At 41.8% G+C, this 20,811-nt stretch overlaps 2 protein-coding genes and 1 long non-coding RNA gene across 4 annotated transcripts in view; 2 read left to right on the top strand and 1 right to left on the bottom strand.

Moving 5' to 3' along the window:
- Positions 1–10,819: 10,819 nt before the first annotated feature.
- LOC144597284 (uncharacterized) lies at positions 10,820–14,940 on the bottom strand. Its single transcript, XR_013547718.1, has 4 exons — positions 14,623–14,940; positions 13,734–13,873; positions 13,300–13,361; positions 10,820–12,204 (listed from the first exon to the last, which is right to left on the bottom strand). It is a non-coding gene; the product is annotated as an uncharacterized LOC144597284 (long non-coding RNA).
- Positions 14,941–15,036: 96 nt separating this feature from the next.
- On the top strand, positions 15,037–18,013 carry foxg1a (forkhead box G1a). Its single transcript, XM_078406418.1, has one exon. It carries the CDS (start codon positions 15,892–15,894, stop codon positions 17,119–17,121), a length of 1,230 nt encoding a protein of 409 aa, XP_078262544.1. The 5' UTR covers positions 15,037–15,891; the 3' UTR covers positions 17,122–18,013.
- A 918-nt stretch (positions 18,014–18,931) lies between these two features.
- Positions 18,932–20,811, top strand: part of LOC144597286 (uncharacterized) — a 301,061-nt gene continuing 299,181 nt past the window's right edge. The window contains exons 1-2 of one of the 2 annotated variants that reach the window (XM_078406426.1): positions 18,932–19,030; positions 19,802–19,893. The gene's annotated coding sequence lies outside the window, so the exon portion shown is untranslated. Of the gene's footprint in view, positions 19,031–19,414; positions 19,894–20,811 lie in introns of those variants that run through there. The other variant, XM_078406425.1, reaches the window with a different exon arrangement.

Below are 20,811 nucleotides of genomic sequence, written 5' to 3' on the forward strand. Positions count from 1 at the left end.
CTGCTTTACCAAGGCAGCGTGAAATGTAGATTTAGTCAAAGCAAGGGGAGGGTGGTTTGTGTGGTAGACTGAGCTACATCTACAACTCTCGGCAATTGCTTGTTGTCTAGGATGGAACTGCTGCTATATTAAGCTGTGATGCATCATGATAGGATGCTTTCCACTGGACATCCATGGAAATTGAGAAGAATCGTTTGAAGCTTGCCAAACGTATTTTGGATGTTGGTGTGTTTTCTTGGCCATAGCATCAAAGTGGATGGACCAGATGAAATTGTTGATGATATTTGCACCCAGGTACTTGAAACTCATGATCATCTCCATTCCAACATCATTGATGCTGACTGGCTAGTATACACCACCCTATATCCCGAGTTCAATGTCTAGCATCTTCCTCTTGCTGACATTGAAGGACAGGTTGGTATCTTGACATCATGTAACTAAACTTGCTCTAAGTTCATAAATTCATACTTCATGGGAGCAGAATGAGTTCATTCACCCATCAAGTCTACTCTGCCATTCAATCATGACTGATCTATCTCTCCCTCCCAACCCTATTCTCCTGCCTTCTCCCCTTAACCTCTGACACCCTTGTTAATCAAGAATCTGTCAATCTCTGCTTCAAAATATCCATTGACTACAGCCATCTGTGGCAATAAATTCCATAGGTTCACCACCCTCTGACTAAAGGATACCGGCCTGCAAAGCCGTCCTCGGAAGTTGGTTATGGGAATGGATCTGCCGGCTCTGGCTGGGCTGGCATTCCAGAGCCCCGGCTGCAGGGGGCAAATTCGAACCACTGATCCTGATGAGGTTCAGATCGCATGGCCCAGGCGCTACATTTTCGGGGAGACTTCCGGGGAAGGATTTCAAGTGCATGGAAAATCGGTGATGGACCTGTACTCATACCTTTTGTTTGGCATTTAGAAAATTTAAACATGACTTTGTGGAAATGTACAACCTTAATTAGATGGCTTGATTGTTTAGATGCTGAAATGCCGAAGAAAGCTGTTTCACCTAATTGGAGAGAACATAACTAAAGAGCCAAAGTGGGCATCCTTCCAGAGGAGAGATAGAGAAATTTCTTCACTTAGAAGTTTGTGAATATTTGTAACTCTCTACCCTAGCGGGTTGAGAAGCAATTCACAGATATTTGGACAATAATGGAAACAAGACTAGAAAATGGCAAAGACCTAGAAAATCAGCCTTTATTTTAGTGGACACCAGGTTCAATAGGTCAATCTCATTCTGGTTTTGGTGATAGGGGTATAAAATCTTTGAATTATTAAGAGAAAATCAAGTTGTATTTTTCCTTAATTAATCATTTCAAGAGATATTAGACTGAAGAGATTGAATTATATGTTGAAAGCTTTTCGATAGGTTGATTGAGTTATAAATATCACAACTTAAATGCCATCATATGGCATATAAAGCTAAATTATCACGTTCCTCCAAAGTTCAATGACATTTTAATTCAAACCAATATTGCTTCAATAAATAGAGTGTGTGTTCGGTGCTCAAAATTTGAGTTCTGCAGAATTTAGTTAATTCCTGAGGTAGATCTATCAGGCTTCATTGGGAGTTCTGGAGCATGGAGAGAAATCTTCAGAAAATACCTCGGTTGAATTAAACCTTCAGTGACGCAATTCAAAGTTTTCAAATTAAACTTCAACATATCTGAAAGTCAAAACAGCAAATGCTGGGAACACGCAGCAGGTCGGCTGCATCTGCGGAAAGATATTTTGACTTTTTCGATGGAACATTCTTCATCAGAATAATAATAAAATATTAATACCGGAATAATCAAGGACCAATCTCACCTCAGAGTGATGGTTACATGGTACTTTCTCAGATTCTCAGCAACATGGCACTTTTTGTCACATGTTCCGAGGTACAGTGTAATTCATTTTGTATACAGTTCAGTACAAGTATAACAGCATATAAGCACTTAGGTGCATCTTAGATAAGCGTCTCAAATACAAAGCATGTAAGAGTCTCAATCTGAAACATCACCAATCCATGTTCTCCAGAGATTCTGTCAGATTTGCTGAGTTACTCCCGCACTTTGTGTCCTTTAATGAATGTTGATTTTGATTTCATGATCTTAACGCATAAGCTATATCATAAGCTATATCATCAGTGTGGGAAGGAACCGCATATGCTGGTTTACACCAAAGATTTGGCCTCCACAGCCTTCTATGGCAATGAATTCTACAGATTCATCACCCTTATGTAAGACTATGTCAGTGGACAATAAGATGATATCAGTTAGACTATATCGCCCGTGGTGTGGGGTATGGGCCAAACACGGGCAAAAGGAGACATCTTGGATGGGCTATTTTGGTTCTGAATGAAAAGGTTGGTCCGAAGGGCCTCTTTTGGTGCTGTGTGACTATGGATCGAACACAAATTATATTGTGGAGCCACTTTTTTGGCGTTTCCAGTCGATAAGCATGCAGCGCATCGTGCATTGGGAGTTATAATATACATGGGAACATAAAGTTCATTGCTGAACTATCAACTGCCTTTAACAGAGCGATTGTCTAAAAATATATTACAGTTTTAAAGAACACGCTCATTGTTTTCGGTTGTCAGTGATCATTTTCCTTGTAAGAACTAGCACAAATATTATGCAGGAAGACGATGGCTTGCGGCCTGTTGAACCCATTAAACGTCCTTTGCAAGAAGTCAGTCGACAGTGGCGCAGCGGTAGAGCTGCTGCCTTACAGCGCCAGAGACCCGGGTTCGATCCTGACTACGGGTGCGGTCTGTCCGGAGTCTGCAGGCTCCCCTGTGACCTGCGTGGGTTTCGTCCGGGTGCTCCGGGTTCCTCGTACATTCTAAAGACGTACAGGCTTGTAGGTTTATTGGCTTCTGTAGTCCCTAGAGCGTAGGATAGAACTAGTGGTTTCTGGTCGGCGCTGACTCAATGGGCCGAAGGGCCCGTTTCCACGCTGTATCTCTAAAACTAAGAAGCGCCGACAAAACCTTTCATAAATAAAGAGAAATATTGTTGGGAAGAGCTCTGGCATGTTATTATTATTTAGTGGACAAATAAGACCCGCTTCAGACGGACAGGTCGGGTGAGCAATGGTAACTTGCCGACAGATCAGGGGTAGTAAACTAAACTATCCCAGGTCCAAAGTTGGACAAAATATTCCTGAGATAGACACAAAATGCTGGAGTAACAGTGGAGAAAAAGAAGAGGTAACGGTTCGGATCGGGAACCTTCTTCAGACAACGGTTTCCCATTCTTTTTCTCCAGAGATGCTGCCTGACCCGCTGAGCTACTCCACCACTTTGCGTCTATCTTTGATATAAACCAGCATCTGCAGTTCTTTGTGTCTATTATTCAATCCATATTTTACCCAGGAACTGCGAAATAATTCCTATTCCGCAACAGGGCTTTTAAAAACAGCGGCTCTTAAAACCATAGCGCTACGTCAAATGAAATAAATGTACTGTTAATTCAGAAGTCTGTTCAATGAATTTGTAAAGAACTCGCTCGTTCTTTGAACGACCATCGTCGTTTCCATCGGACTCAAACTGGAAATATCATTTCAAGGTGATCGGCTTGCTGCGCCAAAGGAAGTTCCGCGTACAAAGGGCAGCAAAATGCATAGAGGTTGAGTGACACGAATCGGAAGATTGTGTTATTATTATAATGAAAAACGCACCATAATTCATCGGCGGTAAATTCGTGTTGATTGTGAGTTTGGTAATCAGTACTGTATTGAGCAAGTGAGGGCATTTTTTACAATTGCCAACGATCGAATCCAGAAACTAGCTGACTTTATGTGCTTTTCCACTTTGCTGACAAGGAAATCTGAAATAAGTCTCCACGCAAGCTTCGGAATGGAAATTAAATTAATAACACGTCAACTCCATCGTGTATCTGTGTGGAAAGAAGCTGCAGATGCTGGTTTAAACAGAAGATAGACACAAAACGCTGGAGTAACTCAGCGGGACAGGCAGCATCTCTGGAAAGAAGGAATGCGAGGTCTGAAGTCTTCAGTCTGAAGAAGGGTCTCGACCCGAAACGTTACCCATTCCTTCTCTTGCACTAAACGTCATTCCCTTTATCGTGTTTCTGTGCACTGTGGACTGCTCGATTGTAATCACGTATAGTCTTTCCGCTGACTGGTTAGCACGTCATAACAAGTTGTTTTTTCAGTTTTACACGTGACAATAAACAAAACTAAAACGAAACTTCTTGCTCTTGAGAGATTTCCAATTGAAAATATAGAGTTTGGTTGTTTTTCCTTTCCAGCCAAGGAACATTCAGATATACCGACTCGCCTTGTTATCGCACGAATGGAAGCGTGTTGTTTGTTTCAAACTACTGGCTTGACTGACACATAATGTATCCTAAAATTGTAAAGGATCCCAAATTTGTAATTTCATTCCAATAATGCTCATTTAACAGTTTCTAGCTTTGACAACGAGTCCCAAAGATAATACAATCTTGAATCTGAGCCCCAATTTTCTCAGCGCTAAAGCTTGTTAGTCAGATTCATTTCGAATTTAGATTGATATTTCCTTGGTCATAAATTAAAGGAGCAGAATTAGGCCATTCGGCCCATCAAATCTACTCCGCCATTCAATAATGGCTGATCTATCTTTCCCTCTCATCCCCATTCTCATGCCTTCTCTCCATAACGCTTGACGGCCTTCCTAACCAAGATTTTGTCAAGCTCCGCCTTATAAATTCATAAATTATAGGAGCAGTATTAGGCCATTCGGCTCATCAAGTCTATGTCGCCGTTCAATCGTGGCCCCATCTCTCCCTTTCCCTATTTTGTTGAGGCCAGAGTTCTGGGAGATGTCCGAGTCCAGAGATGACCGGTATCACTGGAGCATCAACACTATCAATGTCTCCAGGGCGAATAAACTGTGAAAATAACGAAAGAATGGTAGTCTGAAGAAGGGTTCCGACCTCACAAGTCACCCATCCTTTTTCTCCAGAGATGTTGCCTGACCTGCAGAGTTACTCCAGCACTCTATGTCTATCTGCAGTCCTTTAACCATTGCCCCGATTCATCCACCAACCCCTGTACGAGGAACTGGGGGTAATGGGGCCGGCTGTAGTTACGAACAAGCCGTATTTGGGCACTACATCTTAACGCTCCTCCGCTCATAAGCAAATGTTGAACTGGGAAAAGGCATGCAAAAATGGACTGATGTTACGGCACTGTAATTTCAATACGTGTACATAGAGCGTATGCCCAAATAGAAGTCTAATAATTGCATGTGGAGTCGAAAGGGAACCCTGTGTGGACAGTTGTTCGTTCATTGTTCTCCCTATCCTGGGCGGGTTCGCTCTGCCCTGTAGCTCCGCGGGTACCAAAGACGTAGGGTCCTCAACAATAATTATTCGCGGAAGATAGACACAAAAGCTGGAGTAACTCAGCAGGTCAGACAGCATCTCTGGAGAAAAGGAATAGGTGACGTTTCGGGTCGAGACCCTTCCTCAGACCCTTTTGAAACTAACATGACAGCAAGGTAACCCCTATGGGAGTTATCTCCACCTCGTAAAATCATCGCCCACTCCCATAGGGTGGCACAGTGGTAGAGTTGCTGCCACACAGCGCCGGAGTCCCGGGTTCGATCCTGGACCCTGACCAAGGGTGCTGTCTGTTTGGAGTTTGCACGTTCTCCCTGTGACGGCGTGGGTTTTCTCCAGGTGCTCCGGTTTCCTCCCACACTCCAAAGACGTCCAGGTTTGTAGATTAATTGGCTTCAATGAAATTGTAAATTGTCCCTAATGTTTTGGATAGTGTTAGTGGTCGGGGTGATCGCTGATCTGCGCGGGCTCGGTGGGCCGAAAGGCCTGTCTCCACGCTATATCTCTCTAAACTAGGTTCCTGTCTGATTTTTCCCATGATTCACAAGAAGAGGTGTACACCTGGCGCCGGGGTTAGCGGGCAAGGGGAAAAAACACGAACTTGGGGGAAATACTCATATCAGTGCAGCTTCTCGGGGATGCACCACAACTTACACGTTGGGAGATAATTGTCTCCCTAATCGCGGAGCTTTCGGGAGATTGGGTACAAATGTTTCAAACTTTGTTTTCAATCATTTACATCGCTCATCTTTTTTTAAGCGTTAATCCGAATTTCCTTTTACACGGCACAGTTTAGTGAGATTGCCAGGGCGTCATATACACCACAACTCAGTGAGTGCAATAGTTTCAATAACCTTCCAATTTTTTTAACAAAATATATGTACCTGGTTGCTTTTAAGATCATTGGTGTGGAATAGAGTATCGGCCATTAACTGAGCAAAGATATCGGCGAGCGAACGAAATTGGGTGCAATGTAAAACAGAGAGATCCAATACGGTAAATACATCGACCGATGTTTAATATTCTGAATAGGAAACGAGGGAGCGTTGTATTTAGGGGGAGGTTGGTCCGCCTTTCTTCAATTATAACTCTATTATAACTCTACTTCTGCGAATGCGGTCAGTCAATATGCACTGATGATTTACTCATTAGCAAGCAGCGCCGTTTCCCTCCTTAATGGGATTAAAGTGATATTCGTAGAGAGACACAAAATGCTGGAGTAATTTAGCGGGTCAGGCAGCATCTGTGGAGAGAAGGAATGGGTGACCCCTCCAGCATTTCGTCTATCTTCGGTGTAAACTAGAATCTGCAGTTCCTTCCTACACAGTGATATTCGTGTTTTTCTCCACCCCCCCCCCCCCCCCCGCGAACGTTTTGTTTTAGCGATTATGTGTGTATTTATTCGTACTTCGAAATTGAAAATTTAAAAATGAAAAGACCGTGCAACATTTTCTGCTTCATTTTTGCACGCGTGGTGATATGAAAGTGAAAATCAACCCTCCCACAAATGTTTATTTTCCACTATTTACCAATCAACGCTGGAGTTTTTTTTTTCCTCTGGGTTACTGAAGGCGAAAGGAGCTGTATTGGCATATTCTATGCTTTCCTGCTGATTCTGGAAACGATTTATTTTCTGTGGGTTTTAATGAACAATTTTCAAGCTGTGGATGCTAAGTAATGAACAAGCTCATCACAAATTTCAATACGACGGCTTAAATATTTTTGTTTCATATACGCCGTCTACTTTTGCAAACTGTAAATATTTATGAAGCATCCAAGCTAGTGTTATTACATATTAGCGGTATTTGGTGTTTATCTCATATACAATACTTTAGAGTTTAGACGACAACCGGTGGAAATTCCAATTTGCGGCAAGTAGGAGTGCAAATTCCCACCAGATGGCGTACCGGTATTGTACTGCAAGATTTCTGGCTGTAAATATCCAGTGAACCTGACTTTACGACTGACTAATTAAATACTCTTTGTTTCCATCGCTGAATCTTGGAGGGCTGTGCTAAAATCAAACATCGTCTTGCTAAAATTTTGCACAACTCTTACACCGTTTTCAGTCAGCGCCTCACCTTGTCAAGAGCGCGCCGTTTAGCTGTTATTACTGCATTATGGTCCAATTTCCTCACGCTAAACCTCCATTTGACAGTTTTGGAAGCTCCTGTAACGTTAAACTATTTCCTAATTGCACCATAGCAGAGAATCAAAACTGAAATATCGTTATTGATATAAACAAATTCCAAATCGCTGTAAATAGTGACAGGGCATATATCTGTGACTTTCATCTTTTACCATCTCAAATGATAAGTAATTTTCAGGCACTCTGCTTCATAAAATCCTAATTTTTTTTTCTCATCTGAAATGATCCGCTGATGATGCAGGATGAGTTTTGATTCATAGACTGCGGGAACACAGACGTTTACACGCCACTTGGGAATAATAAAGGATATGAATTTATTGTAGATGGTGCGACTATGTGTATTGTATCGGTGGGGATGAACTGTTTTGGCAAAAGGCAAGAGCGGCAGTAATCTCTAGTTAGTTGCAGTGCTTTGTGTATGATGTGCACTCTCAGCATTGACTGTAACATTAGCGTGTCAAGACAAGAGGCTCATTTGGAAAATATGCTGAGAACTGCCATAGATAGATGCAACAAAAAGCGTTGTCGCCGCGGCCCCGACACTCATTACGCCGCTGATAGAGTTCTCTTTAATATTTATAATCATTCTTCCCGCTCTTGTGAAAATCATGGCAACACGAACGAATCTTAAATTAGTACATATAGCAAAATCACCTATAAATAAAATACTAAACTAATGCTAATATTACCGCGAAATTCCATATCTTTATTTGTATATCAGACAGGAAGTTTCGATTTCCGGGACAATAACGCTAAGCATCGAAAAGGTGATTGCAGTGTTTTATTCCGTGACATTCCGGTTTGTGAACCATTCCCGACTGATACTATTCAGTACTCAGGAACAGCAAACGGACGAAGAGCTGCAACGGTGGGACAGAGAGGCACGGGAGATGAGCACAGCAAGCTTGTGAGCACAATTCATTTTCAGACTTGATCGGCCAAGATATTGAGTCAAAACCATACAAAATATTAAAGGATTCCCCCCCTCCCCGCCTTTAAACGATCGATTTTTTTTCACAACTGTTACTTCGAATAGTGGTATCAACTAAGTTTCACTTGAATTCGGAGAAGTTAGAACAGTTGAATCATTACAGGTGGAAGAGTATTGTTTACATGGCGATTGATTTTATACCCGGTATCTTGGTGCGGTCTTGGTGCAGTTTAAAAAGCATGTTCCACTGTGCTAGACAAGATTTTAAACTAGTAATATTTTAAATAGATTAGAAATATTTTGAGCTATACCGGAGCAATTGCGGTTTCTACCCGTTTTATTGATTTTTTTCTTTAGTTTCATAGTTTCTACGCAGTTGGAGGTTTATATTATGCGGATGACCTTTCGAAGAATTGCAGCGTTTTATTTAAAAATAAGTATCAAGCAAGAATAAACCTCATTATATATTTCGTGCAATTATATCGGGATTTTTTTTGTAGTCAAAGGATTAGCGATTATTCTTCATGTGAAGCCCGAATGCATCATGTAGAAAATGCCAGCATATATTTTTACCTGTTTAAATCCGATGCGTCATACTAATGACGATGAAAGGCAATATTTGCAATCATTTTATGAACACGGCGCTCGCATAAGATTACCGGCTCATCATTAGTCTGTGTCCGTTTTCTTATTGCCCGTAGCAGGTTACAACAAATTTTAAAATTGCAATTGAGTTAAAAGTACAAACCCTGAGTTTTCGTAAGAGCAAATTAAAAATTTTAAAATGGATAAATGACAACAATAATATTATTTGCCAATATTATTTGGCATATCTTTATTTGAACACCTCTTAAAATAAATCAAATACGTGAATATATCGATATAAATCAATATATCAATATATACACACACACACACACACACACACACACACACACATAAACGCAGACACACACACACAGACAGACAGACACGCACACACAGAGATGTATATAGGTGTATATATATATGTATATATGTATATATATATATATGTATATGTATATATTTAAAGAAGTGAATGTGGGACGTACGCGACTGATGAAACTTCTGTTTTTATTGAGTATGTGGGTGTGCATATCTATATATATACACACACACATATATATATACACACACACACACACACGCATATATATACACACACACACATAAACGCAGACACACACACACACACAGATGTATATATATATATGTATATATATATATATATATGTATGTATATATAAATATAAATATATATATATATATATGTGTGTGTGTGTGTATGTGTGTGTGTGTGTATGTGTGTGTGTGTGTGTGCGTGTGCGTGCGTGTGTGTGCGTGTGTGTGTATATATATATATGTGTATGTGTGTGTGTGTGTGTGTGTGTATATGTGTGTGTGTGTATATATGTATAGAAATGCACACCCACATACATTTACACAATAAAAACAGAAGTTTCATCATTCGCGTATGTCCCACATTCACTTCGGTTAAATACATACAGCGTGTTTTAGCCAATTTAAATGGTCGTTTTCCTGCACGTACGAGTCAATAATAGTATTAATTATCGGAGTAACTGTAAGTGTGCCTGATTGCTTTGTTAACATTTCGTAGCCACTGGGATAAATGTTTTAAAGAACAGGATTGGGGAAATTGAAAATCAGTCACCTCGCTGTGCCAGTAAAAGAGAGAACCCTACAGTGGAAATGAATGAGAATGTCCAGGTGATTAAAATGGCAACATATCCGTGCCATATTGCATGGTAGTGTATTTGGAATCTTCAAAATTACTACCTGCAATTTATTAATTTTTTTTTCACTGACCAGTGCCGAATTTTCAGCAACTTGCCTGATTCTTCCAAATCTAACATTTAATAGATACTTGGAAGTAATGTAATTTTTGCCATATTGCGATCGCCGACTGCAAATTTCAAAACCACTTTAAATCAGTGCTAACAGCAGTGAATCATTTAATCCTTTCGTGTAATCTTAGAAAAAAAATGCCACGCTTCTAGCTGATTAGTAAATTATTCGCCTTCATGACGGGCCCACGTGTATTGTTTAACTATGCCGGGTTCAGCACGTTGCGAGTAAGTTGATTTATTAAATTATTACTTTATATTCTTTCTGGTTTTTGTCAGCGCCAAATCCTTTCGCAGCTCGAATGCGTGTTATATTATACTGAATAACAAGCTCCGACTCGGAGTTACTCAACACCCACGCAGTAAATGATTCAGTCTGCCGGGGCGCGTTTATAGAAATTTAGAGGTATAAGATCTATACACCAAGTATATTCGGCGGTTCACGGTGATTGTTCAGCGCGGACTGAGTGGAGTGATGCGTTTTTGATCTGGCTTGCATATGCACTTAGGAACATGATTTTGTTTATCGTGTATTTGGCCACCAATAAAAAGATGTATTTACATGTAATGGACCATTATGGTTGCCATACAAACAATGCTTTCGCTTATTTGTTGCATTGCGGAGACATTAAAATCCTGGTTCTTTTGTTTACCTATCCACATTAAAAATGTTGAAACAGTGTCTTGATTTTAAGTTTTTTTTAATACATAAACGATCCCAGATTGGAGATAGCTACAATTACTATTTGCGCGGTATCTTTGTTTACGTCAATGAATATTCTGAATCAAAGGTTTCCTTGTTGCTGCCTGTGTGTGTGTGTGTGTGTGTGTGTGTGTGTGTGTGTGTGTGTGTGTGTGTGTCAGTGTGTGTGTGTGTGTGTGTGTGTGTTTGCAGTTTTCAAAAGAATTTCCCAGTGACACAATGTTATGATGGAAAGATGCTGTAAATGACAGCACCGGTAAACGTTCATCTTAATCATCGGCCTCTTAATTTAGTTTGGTGCTGAGGTTTTTTTTTTGCGTTGATCAGCCGCTGACAACCTACAGGGAGTTAATGAGTGACGAGGCATAGCTGCTGTACCAAATAACACTTTCCTGGTGCGAAGACCACTAACTGGGAAGTTTAGTTAACTACTGTTCTCGCAAACCTAATAATATAACCTGTAACAAAAACCCCAAGAAACATAACGCACGATAAATACAGAAACTTTCAATCACTAATTAATAACGCCCAGTCAGTTAAGTGTGTGACTTAGTTACTCGGATAAGATTTGAATCGCCAAAATTCCTTCAAACATCTTCTAATCTAAGGCCAGTTTAGATCACTTGCAGCTAAAAATGGCAAACCATCGCTCGGGCCCAAATCACACAACTATGTTTCGGTTCTGTTTGTGTAAGTGCATATTTTTCACGTGATGTGAAAACCCCTAACAATTCAGTGGTCTGGTATTGTCGACTGCACATTCATTAATTTTAATAGGCAATGGTACTTTATTCGGGTCGCGCATTCTTCATTTTAGTTACAATGACAGAAGTGCCAGCTTTTCGTCCAAATACAAATGCTCGTGTTCTTTCAACGCAAACAAATACAGCGATCCTGATAATTACCAATCCTGGTTATAAATCCTAAGCCTGACTTTCCAGCTTTATTTGAACATATGTACAAAACTAACTTACATTGCACTCGAGCACTAAATAATGCAACAAATACCCAGCGTCTTAAATTCCTAACATTAAAAAGAAAGTGCCATCGTGTTTGGAAAAGTGCAAGCGGAGACCGGTATGTCCAATAACGGGTGTCAGTCCCTGCGTACCCCGCGACACCGGGCGAAATGAAATACCATGAAGTCCACTTCGCTGTCACGATTTCTTTTCATTGAAGGTCAAAGGTAAAATTCTGCACCAGACACAAAGACAACATTAATTTAAGAAAAAAAAACTTAATTTCCAAAACGTCAGAGCTTCTTAAGCGAAGACAACAATTGCGGTTAAAAAAACAAATAAAGTATTTTTTAAATAATAAATACAGTTTACTAAAACTATTTCCCTAAACCTTTCTTTCTTATTTGAGGGTGAGAGGGGGAGAGCTTTGAGCTTTGAATGCAAAAAAATATGCTCGCAGGCCGCTCTCGTTATTTTGGGGTTCTTTTGTTGCAAGTGTTTGTTGACATTAACGTTATTACCCCATGCTAATAATTATTATTATTCTTTGTTATTTTTCGCGATGATTTCCACGCGGGTGTTTCTGCCTATTTAGTAGGGTTTGAAAAAAATGTGTTTATTATTCCAGTTACCAAACCAAAACATTAGATTTAAAAAATATATGAATCAACTTTCGATCCTTTTAAACATATAACAGCTGCTTCAAATTTTGTAGAAATTGGGCTAGTTCGGAATCCCCCACAAAAAAAGATGACATCCTTGTGCCAATGTTTGAAACTTAAATGATGTGAAAGAAGCAAAGCTGAAATATTCCAGCGTATTAGGAGCAGCAGCATTTGCTTCATTCTATCGCTGTTCAAAAAATCAGCGTGGAATACACATTTGTAAACGCTTCAAAATTGTTACACAGAAACGCTGATTTAAGTACTTCTAAATCACAGCAACAACAGAGGTTCAGTGCAAACAACAGCTGTGTCCATTTTAAAAAAACAATCCAATGACGACTTGTGCATATGAAGATGCAATCAGCTAATCTCGTTATTTTTCGTGTTAATCAACACTTTCCTTCCTGCACTTCATTGTACAAGGACTGCAGATACCACACATCAGTAAATGTTTATATAACCTGTCTCTTCCCAGGAATCCAGTTACACCAAATTATTTCATGCTACACTGAGTAAAGAGAACGAGCAGGTCAGATTAGACTTTTAACTATAGCCGGAGAAAATAAGACAAGTTCACAATGTGCTTTATTTGAATACGTGCGCGCACCCCACACATACACCACGTAAAGAACAATCTCCGACCGCGTATGGATCTTACACCTGACCTTTTGTCCTCAGACTGTGTTGAAATTCACGTTTTTTCTAAATTGTGAAACTCCGAAGTCACCTGCAAAATACAGCACGACATCAAAAGGGTCCATGTATTTTATTAATCTTAAGTCTCTGACATCCATTTAAATAACTTCTTACGGTTTAGACCTAAATTAAACTTATATATGTCCATTCATTATTTCCGACGCAGCCCAAAGGCTCAAAATAAATATATATTCATGATTATACTCTCCATTGCCTTTAATCAATGTATGGTATCATATTACATGAATCCAAATAAAATGCACAGTCTTCTTTGTGAAAACAATACTTGGCATCACAATACAATAGGCAGAGACACAGTGAGAGAGAATGCCGACTTGTACTTTGCGCCTGGCGCATAATTGGGCCACAATCCGAACTGTCTTTTATTTATCACATGTTTTACCACGAAAATGTAATTTGAAGACCCGGGCCTGCTGCTTGGTTCGGGAGTTCACCGCGCACAGTGTCGGGCCATTTTCGTTTGGTGCCATCGTGCCGTTTGTGCAGTTCCCGTCTAACGTCCTGACTTCACTGGTCGCGTCCCTGTCGAAGTTAAAATCCAGACCCAACATCAACCAACAACACCGCATTGTAAATGTCAATACTTTGTAAGGTCTTGCACCTGTAACATCAAGCTGCCTTGCAGCACTGGGCCTTATACCATTTCTGGGATTTGCACTGTGGCAGGCTATCTTTGGGAATATTTAAGACATTAAACAAAAGATTATACAAAGTAAGCATGCTTTAAAGACACGCTCATGAGCCCAACAACACTCGTCTACAACCCAAGACCGGGATCCGCCGCTTAAACGCTGATCGGTTGCAATCATTGCAGTGTGGCCTTCTGAACTCGGGCTTTATTGAATGGGGAGGAAAATAACATCAGAATCAATCCGGAGCCGTCTGTCTGCTTGCTCCATCCGCCATCATGGCTCCAAAATGGGAGTCGGGGAATAAAACAAATCAAAGCAAGTGAGGGAGGGAGAGATCAGGTCCCGTCTGCCCCCGGCGGGGCGTGGGGCATGGTTGACCCCCGCTGGCTGATCGTCCCGGGACTTGCCCCACCTCCGGCCCGCCGGCAGCGTCCCACCATCCAGCCTGGGGTTTGGGTTGGGCGCTGGCCTCAACCCTGCCAGGGGGTTGGATGCAGGGCGATCCGTCCAAACTGCAGACAGTGGCCGGACTTAGAGGAGGAGGGAGGGAGGGGGCGGCGAGGGACTCAGTGACCAGATCCGGGACGGGTGGGGTGGGGAGCTCCCCGCCTCTGCCGCCCCCTCCAAAGAAAAGCTCACCGTGGGCCGAAGGACACACATCCTCGCCCCGTCCGACCCGGCCTGAAGCTGGCGTGTTGAGCGAAGTCGATCAGACGGAGGTGGAGGTGGAACCGACCGGCCCCGACCCCGACCCCGACCCCGTTCCCGACCCCACGCCAGGGATTTCGTTTTTGGTTTTGGAAACTGTTATCGCGCCCACCGAGTTATAAAGTAGTACCACGACTCCTCTCTCTCTCTCTTTCTCTCTCTCTCTTTCTTTCTTCCACCCACCTTCCCATCCCCAGCCCTCCTCTATTTTAATTCGCTTCATTGAAAGTATAAACAAACTTCCAGAGCAAAAACATAAAAACATTGACGTACCGAAGGCTATTATCCAGGGGCACGGGTGGGTGAATTGCGATGCATTTGTAGGAGAGGGAGTGGAAGGAGAAGATGGGGGGAGTATGGGGCCAGGACGTGAAGTGAAGTGAGGTGAAGTGATACGCCCTCTCCTTTCCTCATCCTGCCCAACCCCCTCTCTCTCCCCTCCCCCTCTCTATTTCCCCTTTCCCTCTCTCCCCTTCCCTCCTTTCCCCTTCTCCTTTATTCTTCTCCCTCCTTCTTTCCCCTTCTCCCTTTCCCTCCCCTCTCTCCCCTTCTCTTCCTCCCCCTTTCTCCCCGTTCCATCCTCACTGCCCCTTCCTTCTTCCCTACCTCCTTCCTTCCCCTTTCCCCTTCCTTCTCTCTCTCTCTATCCCTTCTCCCGCCCTCCTCACCATCCTCCCTCCTTACTTCCCCTTCCTTCCTCCTTTCCACTTCTTCCCTCTCTCTTTCCCCTCTCCCGCCATCCTCACTCTTCCCCCCTTCCTTCCCCCTCCTCCTCTCTCACTCTCTCTATCTCTCCTCTCTCCCTTTCCCTTCCTTCTCCCTTCCTCCCACTTCTCTCTCTCTCTCTCCTCTCTCTTTCTCTCTTTCCCCCTCTCCCCCCTCCTCTCCCGCCCCTCCCTTGTCCCGCCCTCTCTGCGTATCCCTCCGCGGCTCCGGCGCGCTGATTGGCCGCGGCCCCCAGCGCCGCAGAGGCGCGACGCGGAGGCGCGGCGGTGATTGGGCAGCGGGTGAATGGGTTGCTGTGCGGCTCTGGAGCCCCAGCGCCCGGGGGCCGCCGTGAGTTGCAGGAAACTCGCTCCGCTCGACGTGGGCTTTTTTTTTAAGAACATGAAGTAGTGGCTCTTTTTTTTTATTGCTACATGAGTTGCCAGCGCTGGCGATTGCAGTCCAACTGTGCTGCTGCAATTTTACCTGTGTGTGATGTTGGACATGGGAGAGAGGAAAGAAGTGAAAATGATTCCCAAATCATCGTTCAGCATAAACAGCCTGGTGCCCGAAGCGGTGCAGAGTGACACCCGTCACCGAGCTGCCTCCGAAGACCAGGACAAAAACATCTCGCCAGCCGTGGACTCCAAATCTGAGAACCTACTCAGTAAAAGTGACAGCTCGGCCGAGCCGCCCTGCTCGGAAGATAAGGACAAGCAGGAGGAGAAGAAGGCCGAGGGCAAGGAAGGGGAGCCAGGCACCAAGGAAGGGGAGAAGAAGAACGGCAAATACGAGAAGCCTCCCTTTAGTTACAACGCCCTGATCATGATGGCAATCCGACAGAGCCCCGAGAAGCGGCTGACCCTCAATGGCATCTACGAGTTCATCATGAAGAATTTCCCCTACTACAGGGAAAACAAGCAAGGCTGGCAGAACTCCATCAGGCACAACCTGAGCCTCAACAAATGTTTCGTGAAAGTTCCTCGACACTACGATGACCCTGGGAAGGGGAATTACTGGATGTTGGATCCCTCCAGCGACGATGTCTTTATAGGTGGGACCACGGGCAAACTTCGCAGAAGGTCCACCACATCAAGGGCAAAGTTGGCTTTCAAGCGGGGAGCGCGCCTCACCTCGACTGGACTGACATTCATGGATCGGGCAGGTTCCTTGTATTGGCCCGTATCTCCATTCCTGTCCCTCCATCACCCCCGAGCAAGCAGCGCACTAAGCTACAATGGAGCCACCTCACCTTACCCCAGTCACCCGATGTCCTACAACTCAGTGTTGACTCAGAACTCTCTGACAAGCAACCACGCATTCCCAACATCAAATGGGCTAAGTGTAGATAGACTTGTGAATGGAGATATCCCCTATGCCACTCACCACCTCACGGCCGCCGCCGCCTTGGCTGCCTCTGTACCATGTGGGCTCTCGGTTCCTTGCTCGGGCACGTATTCGTTAAACCCTTGCTCGGTGAACCTGTTGGCAGGACAGACAAGTTACTTTTTCCCCCACGTTCCTCATCCTTCAATGACTTCTCAAAGCAGCACTTCAATGACGGCCAGGACAGCGTCCTCGACGTCTCCACAGGCGCCTTCCACTCTCCCCTGCGAATCTCTCAGACCTTCTTTGCCAAGTTTCACAACGGGACTTTCAGGAGGACTTTCCGATTACTTCACGCATCAAAACCAGGGGCCCTCTTCAAACCCTCTAATACACTAACAAACCCCTCCGAAAAAGACTGTAAGTTAACATTTTACACACATTTGCGTTGTAAAGAATTCTCAAAAATAAGAAGCCCAGGTATTTTTATTCGTCCCCATTTTTTTGTCCGCATCTTGTCAAATCCCGTAGGATTGTTTTGTTTATTCAATTTCAGCAATGTGCAATTTGAGGCGGGTTAGATAGGAAGCCACTAGTTAAATTAATGTAGACTGTGTATTTAAATTGACAGCATTCCAACTAAGTTTAAATTAGGCAGGGTCTGTTTCAAATGCTCCAACATTATTCACGTTTGCAGTATTATAAGTTATCCTTTCTTTGTTGCTAGCTGCTAATGCCAGTATTAGCGGTAACATTTTTTTACATCAACAATTATAATTTGGGTTTTTTTTCATACATAACCTTACGTACATAACGCCTAACCTTTCGGTCATTTTTTTTGCCATTTGGTTACAAAATGGTCCATGTTTACTTTTAGACCAAAGACGGGGCTAGAAATGCACTCCTTGTTTAAAACGAACAAGTACTTTGAAAATAATCCCTATATCCAGTTTACAACACTGCCTGCAAAGAATCAGAAGGGGACAATATTGATGAATGCCTTTAGTTTGTGTTGTGCATAATTCGATGTATGTGGTCACTAACAGGTCCCTTTTCATTTCTTTCTGTAAATGTAGTGAAACGTGTAAACCTATTGTACTACAAAGATAAAAAAAAAACTTGCGGACGTGTAACCTGTGTTGCTTAAATGCCTCATGAATTCCTCGAGTGATTGTTAATGTCGTCTCTAATTTTCATGATTGTGATATTGTGATCATATGCCCGTGTTGTCACTTAAAATGTTTACTATACAGAAGGCACCGAAATAAAAAAAATAGGTTACATTCAGAAACGTTGACATCTTGTCCTTTTTCTTTTCCATGACTAAATGCGAAGGTAATATTTTTAACGCATTCCTGAAACCCGCCTACAATCTGCCAAAGCGATAGAGAATGGAAGCCCATTTCATATAGGCCTAAATGATGCTGTTCATTCAAGTTTAACACTGAATGTCTGGTACCGCGTTTAAGCCGGCTCTAATCAATTATTACCTTCAAACTTACTGTAACGTGAGAAAATAATTGTTGCACACCCTAATGTACAGACACATTATATGTTAGCAAAACATTTGTCTTTGCGACAGTTTAATTTCCAACCAATTCTACACCATATCCCTTAAAATGAATGAGCCAGCTATTTCTTAAACAAAACCCCTTTCTAAATGCATTTCACTGTTGTACAGTTCTTTATATAATTTCACTATTACGTATCAATTATTAACAATTATATTATACATTAATATATATATAATGTGTATATATATATATATATATAAAATGTATAATATAATTGTCAAATTACACTTAGATATATGGTTCCTTTATATACATATATATACACGCGAGCACACTGTCCTTCCAAGACATGTAGAAGTATATATATTACAATATAGATTTAAATTTTAAAAGCTATTTTGTTGATGTTTGGTATATTCTGGTTTTGAGCAATAAATAAGGTTTTAATGAAAATATGCCCTCCGTTTCACAACAATACTTGAGAATGCATGTACCTTTTAAACACTTCACAGACTTAGGAAATATGTTACCACTCATTATATAAAATATAAAGATTTTAAAGGAACACAGTTTTTTTTTAATGCTCCATACGTCGACAGTAAGCTTTTGTTTATTGCCAGTTTTTCGCGTGACGGTGCTGCAATGCCAAATCATTTACAAAACTACATTGGCCGATGAAACGAGATGAACGTTACAACCGCCGGGTGCTGTGTACGTACCTTGGATATTCAAAAAATACAATTACATTTAAATCGCCCTTTAATGATAACTTCGTGCACGTGTGCAACTATCATGTAAGATTAAAATTATCTGTGCTATTCTGATGAACTATTGTTTTCCGGGTTGATACAGTTATTTGAAACCAAAATTGTTAAAGGGCTATTTTAAAAAAAGGGAATTTTCGGAATATATCACATTGCAAGAAAACTTGTGCAAACGTATTTGCTGCTCGTCGGATTCGCCCGTAGGCCTGCCGGCCTTATTTGTTCTCGTTCTCCATTAAAGATGCCACAAGTCATACAATAGACCCAGCGCCTCTGACAATAGGCCCGACGGAAAGCGAATCACTGCTCAAGATGTTATCGTTCCAATGTTCAGCGGGGTTACATGAACGAAAGAAGCGTGTCCCATGAATCAAATACAAGTAAATTTATATGGAAAGAAAAAAACCCCGATAGTTTACGAGGGCTTGTAGAAGGATCTATTATAACAAGAGCCAATACAACTACTAAAGGAACGTGAAGGTTAATTTACATAGTGGCAGGACGCAGTGACGTTCACTGTTATCTCTGCCTGTGACTAGTCGGATAAACTATATCCCCCTTTCTTTCCCCAAACCCCGCGGTCCGAGCCCAGGAAATAAAGTTAATCTAGCTGTTGTTTACACATTATGTAGACTGTTTGGGAAAATACATAGCTTCTGTATGAAGGGGGTGTTATTTCACCACAGTACGGAATAAACCCCCCCTCCCCGTACATTTCAGACCTGCTGTCTGGTTAGATATTGGACATGTGTAACTTTGGAAAGAATTTGGATAAACATTTAAAGTTTTTTTTGTTTATAGTTTGTAATTGTTGTTTACACGAAAAGGAAAATCATAATATACTTCTGCCGTTCGGAGGCGGGACAAAGAACTGTGGAAATGTCTTACATTTGGTAAGTGCACGGTTTATTTATCGTTTTACCGGCCGTGGGCTGCTAGTTTAATTTGAAACCTTACGTATGTAATCGTGGGTTAGTTGTGACGCACAGCCTTTATTTCAAAGCTTTACTGGGAGTGTGGTTAAATTATTCATTCGCTTTATTCTAACATCATAATCCAATCCAAAGAATGGTCGTTGAGAAGATTGCATAATTTTAAAGTTAATGCTATACCCATGTTAAAAATAGCGTGGGTGCCAATTAAATCACACGCACAAACACCAAAGTACGCCATGATGATTCTCAGGCGACTAGGAAATGTCAACTTTTACCAATGTAGAATAACTTTGTGATGTCTGATTAACAGAAGGCCTGATAAAGGAAACAAAAAGCACATGCTTTACATATCGCGATTGTGTTACTGTCTATTGTGTAGTCGCCTGGCGTGGCGACGGGATGGGTGGGGGAACAGATCGCGAGAGTATTTCTGTTCTCGAAAACGCTGGGCAGTGATTGAGCGCAGAACCAAATGAACACACCACAGCGAATCTCCAATTATCTCCACACAATAGCGTTTAGATCCGCCAACAGCGTTTTAACGATAAAATATTCCCGCAATAACACCCCTTAACTGACAGACTCCATAATACATTTTACCTTCCTAAATTAGCTCATTTTTCCCATATGTATTGATATCTTTTCCAAAGTCGCTAACTACTTTGAAAATATGTCGAAACAATTAAGTTATTCCAAGGAAAGAGAAAATATTTATAATATTACTGTTACATTGTATCTGTAACCTGAAGAAAATCAGGGCGAAACTGTGATTATTCACAGTCAATATGTGATCAGAGAAACGCATACCGAACACAATTTCAACAACATTGGCAGCTTATAATTTTCTTTAACTTTTTTCTTCCAAGTAAAATTTCC

Source organism: Rhinoraja longicauda, chromosome 10, assembly GCF_053455715.1.
Source record: "Rhinoraja longicauda isolate Sanriku21f chromosome 10, sRhiLon1.1, whole genome shotgun sequence".
Lineage (NCBI taxonomy): Eukaryota > Metazoa > Chordata > Chondrichthyes > Rajiformes > Arhynchobatidae > Rhinoraja > Rhinoraja longicauda.

Bases quoted from the DNA above. Each gene is read 5' to 3' on its own strand.
- foxg1a (XM_078406418.1), top strand. From the start codon at position 15,892: ATGTTGGACATGGGAGAGAGGAAAGAAGTGAAAATGATTCCCAAATCA.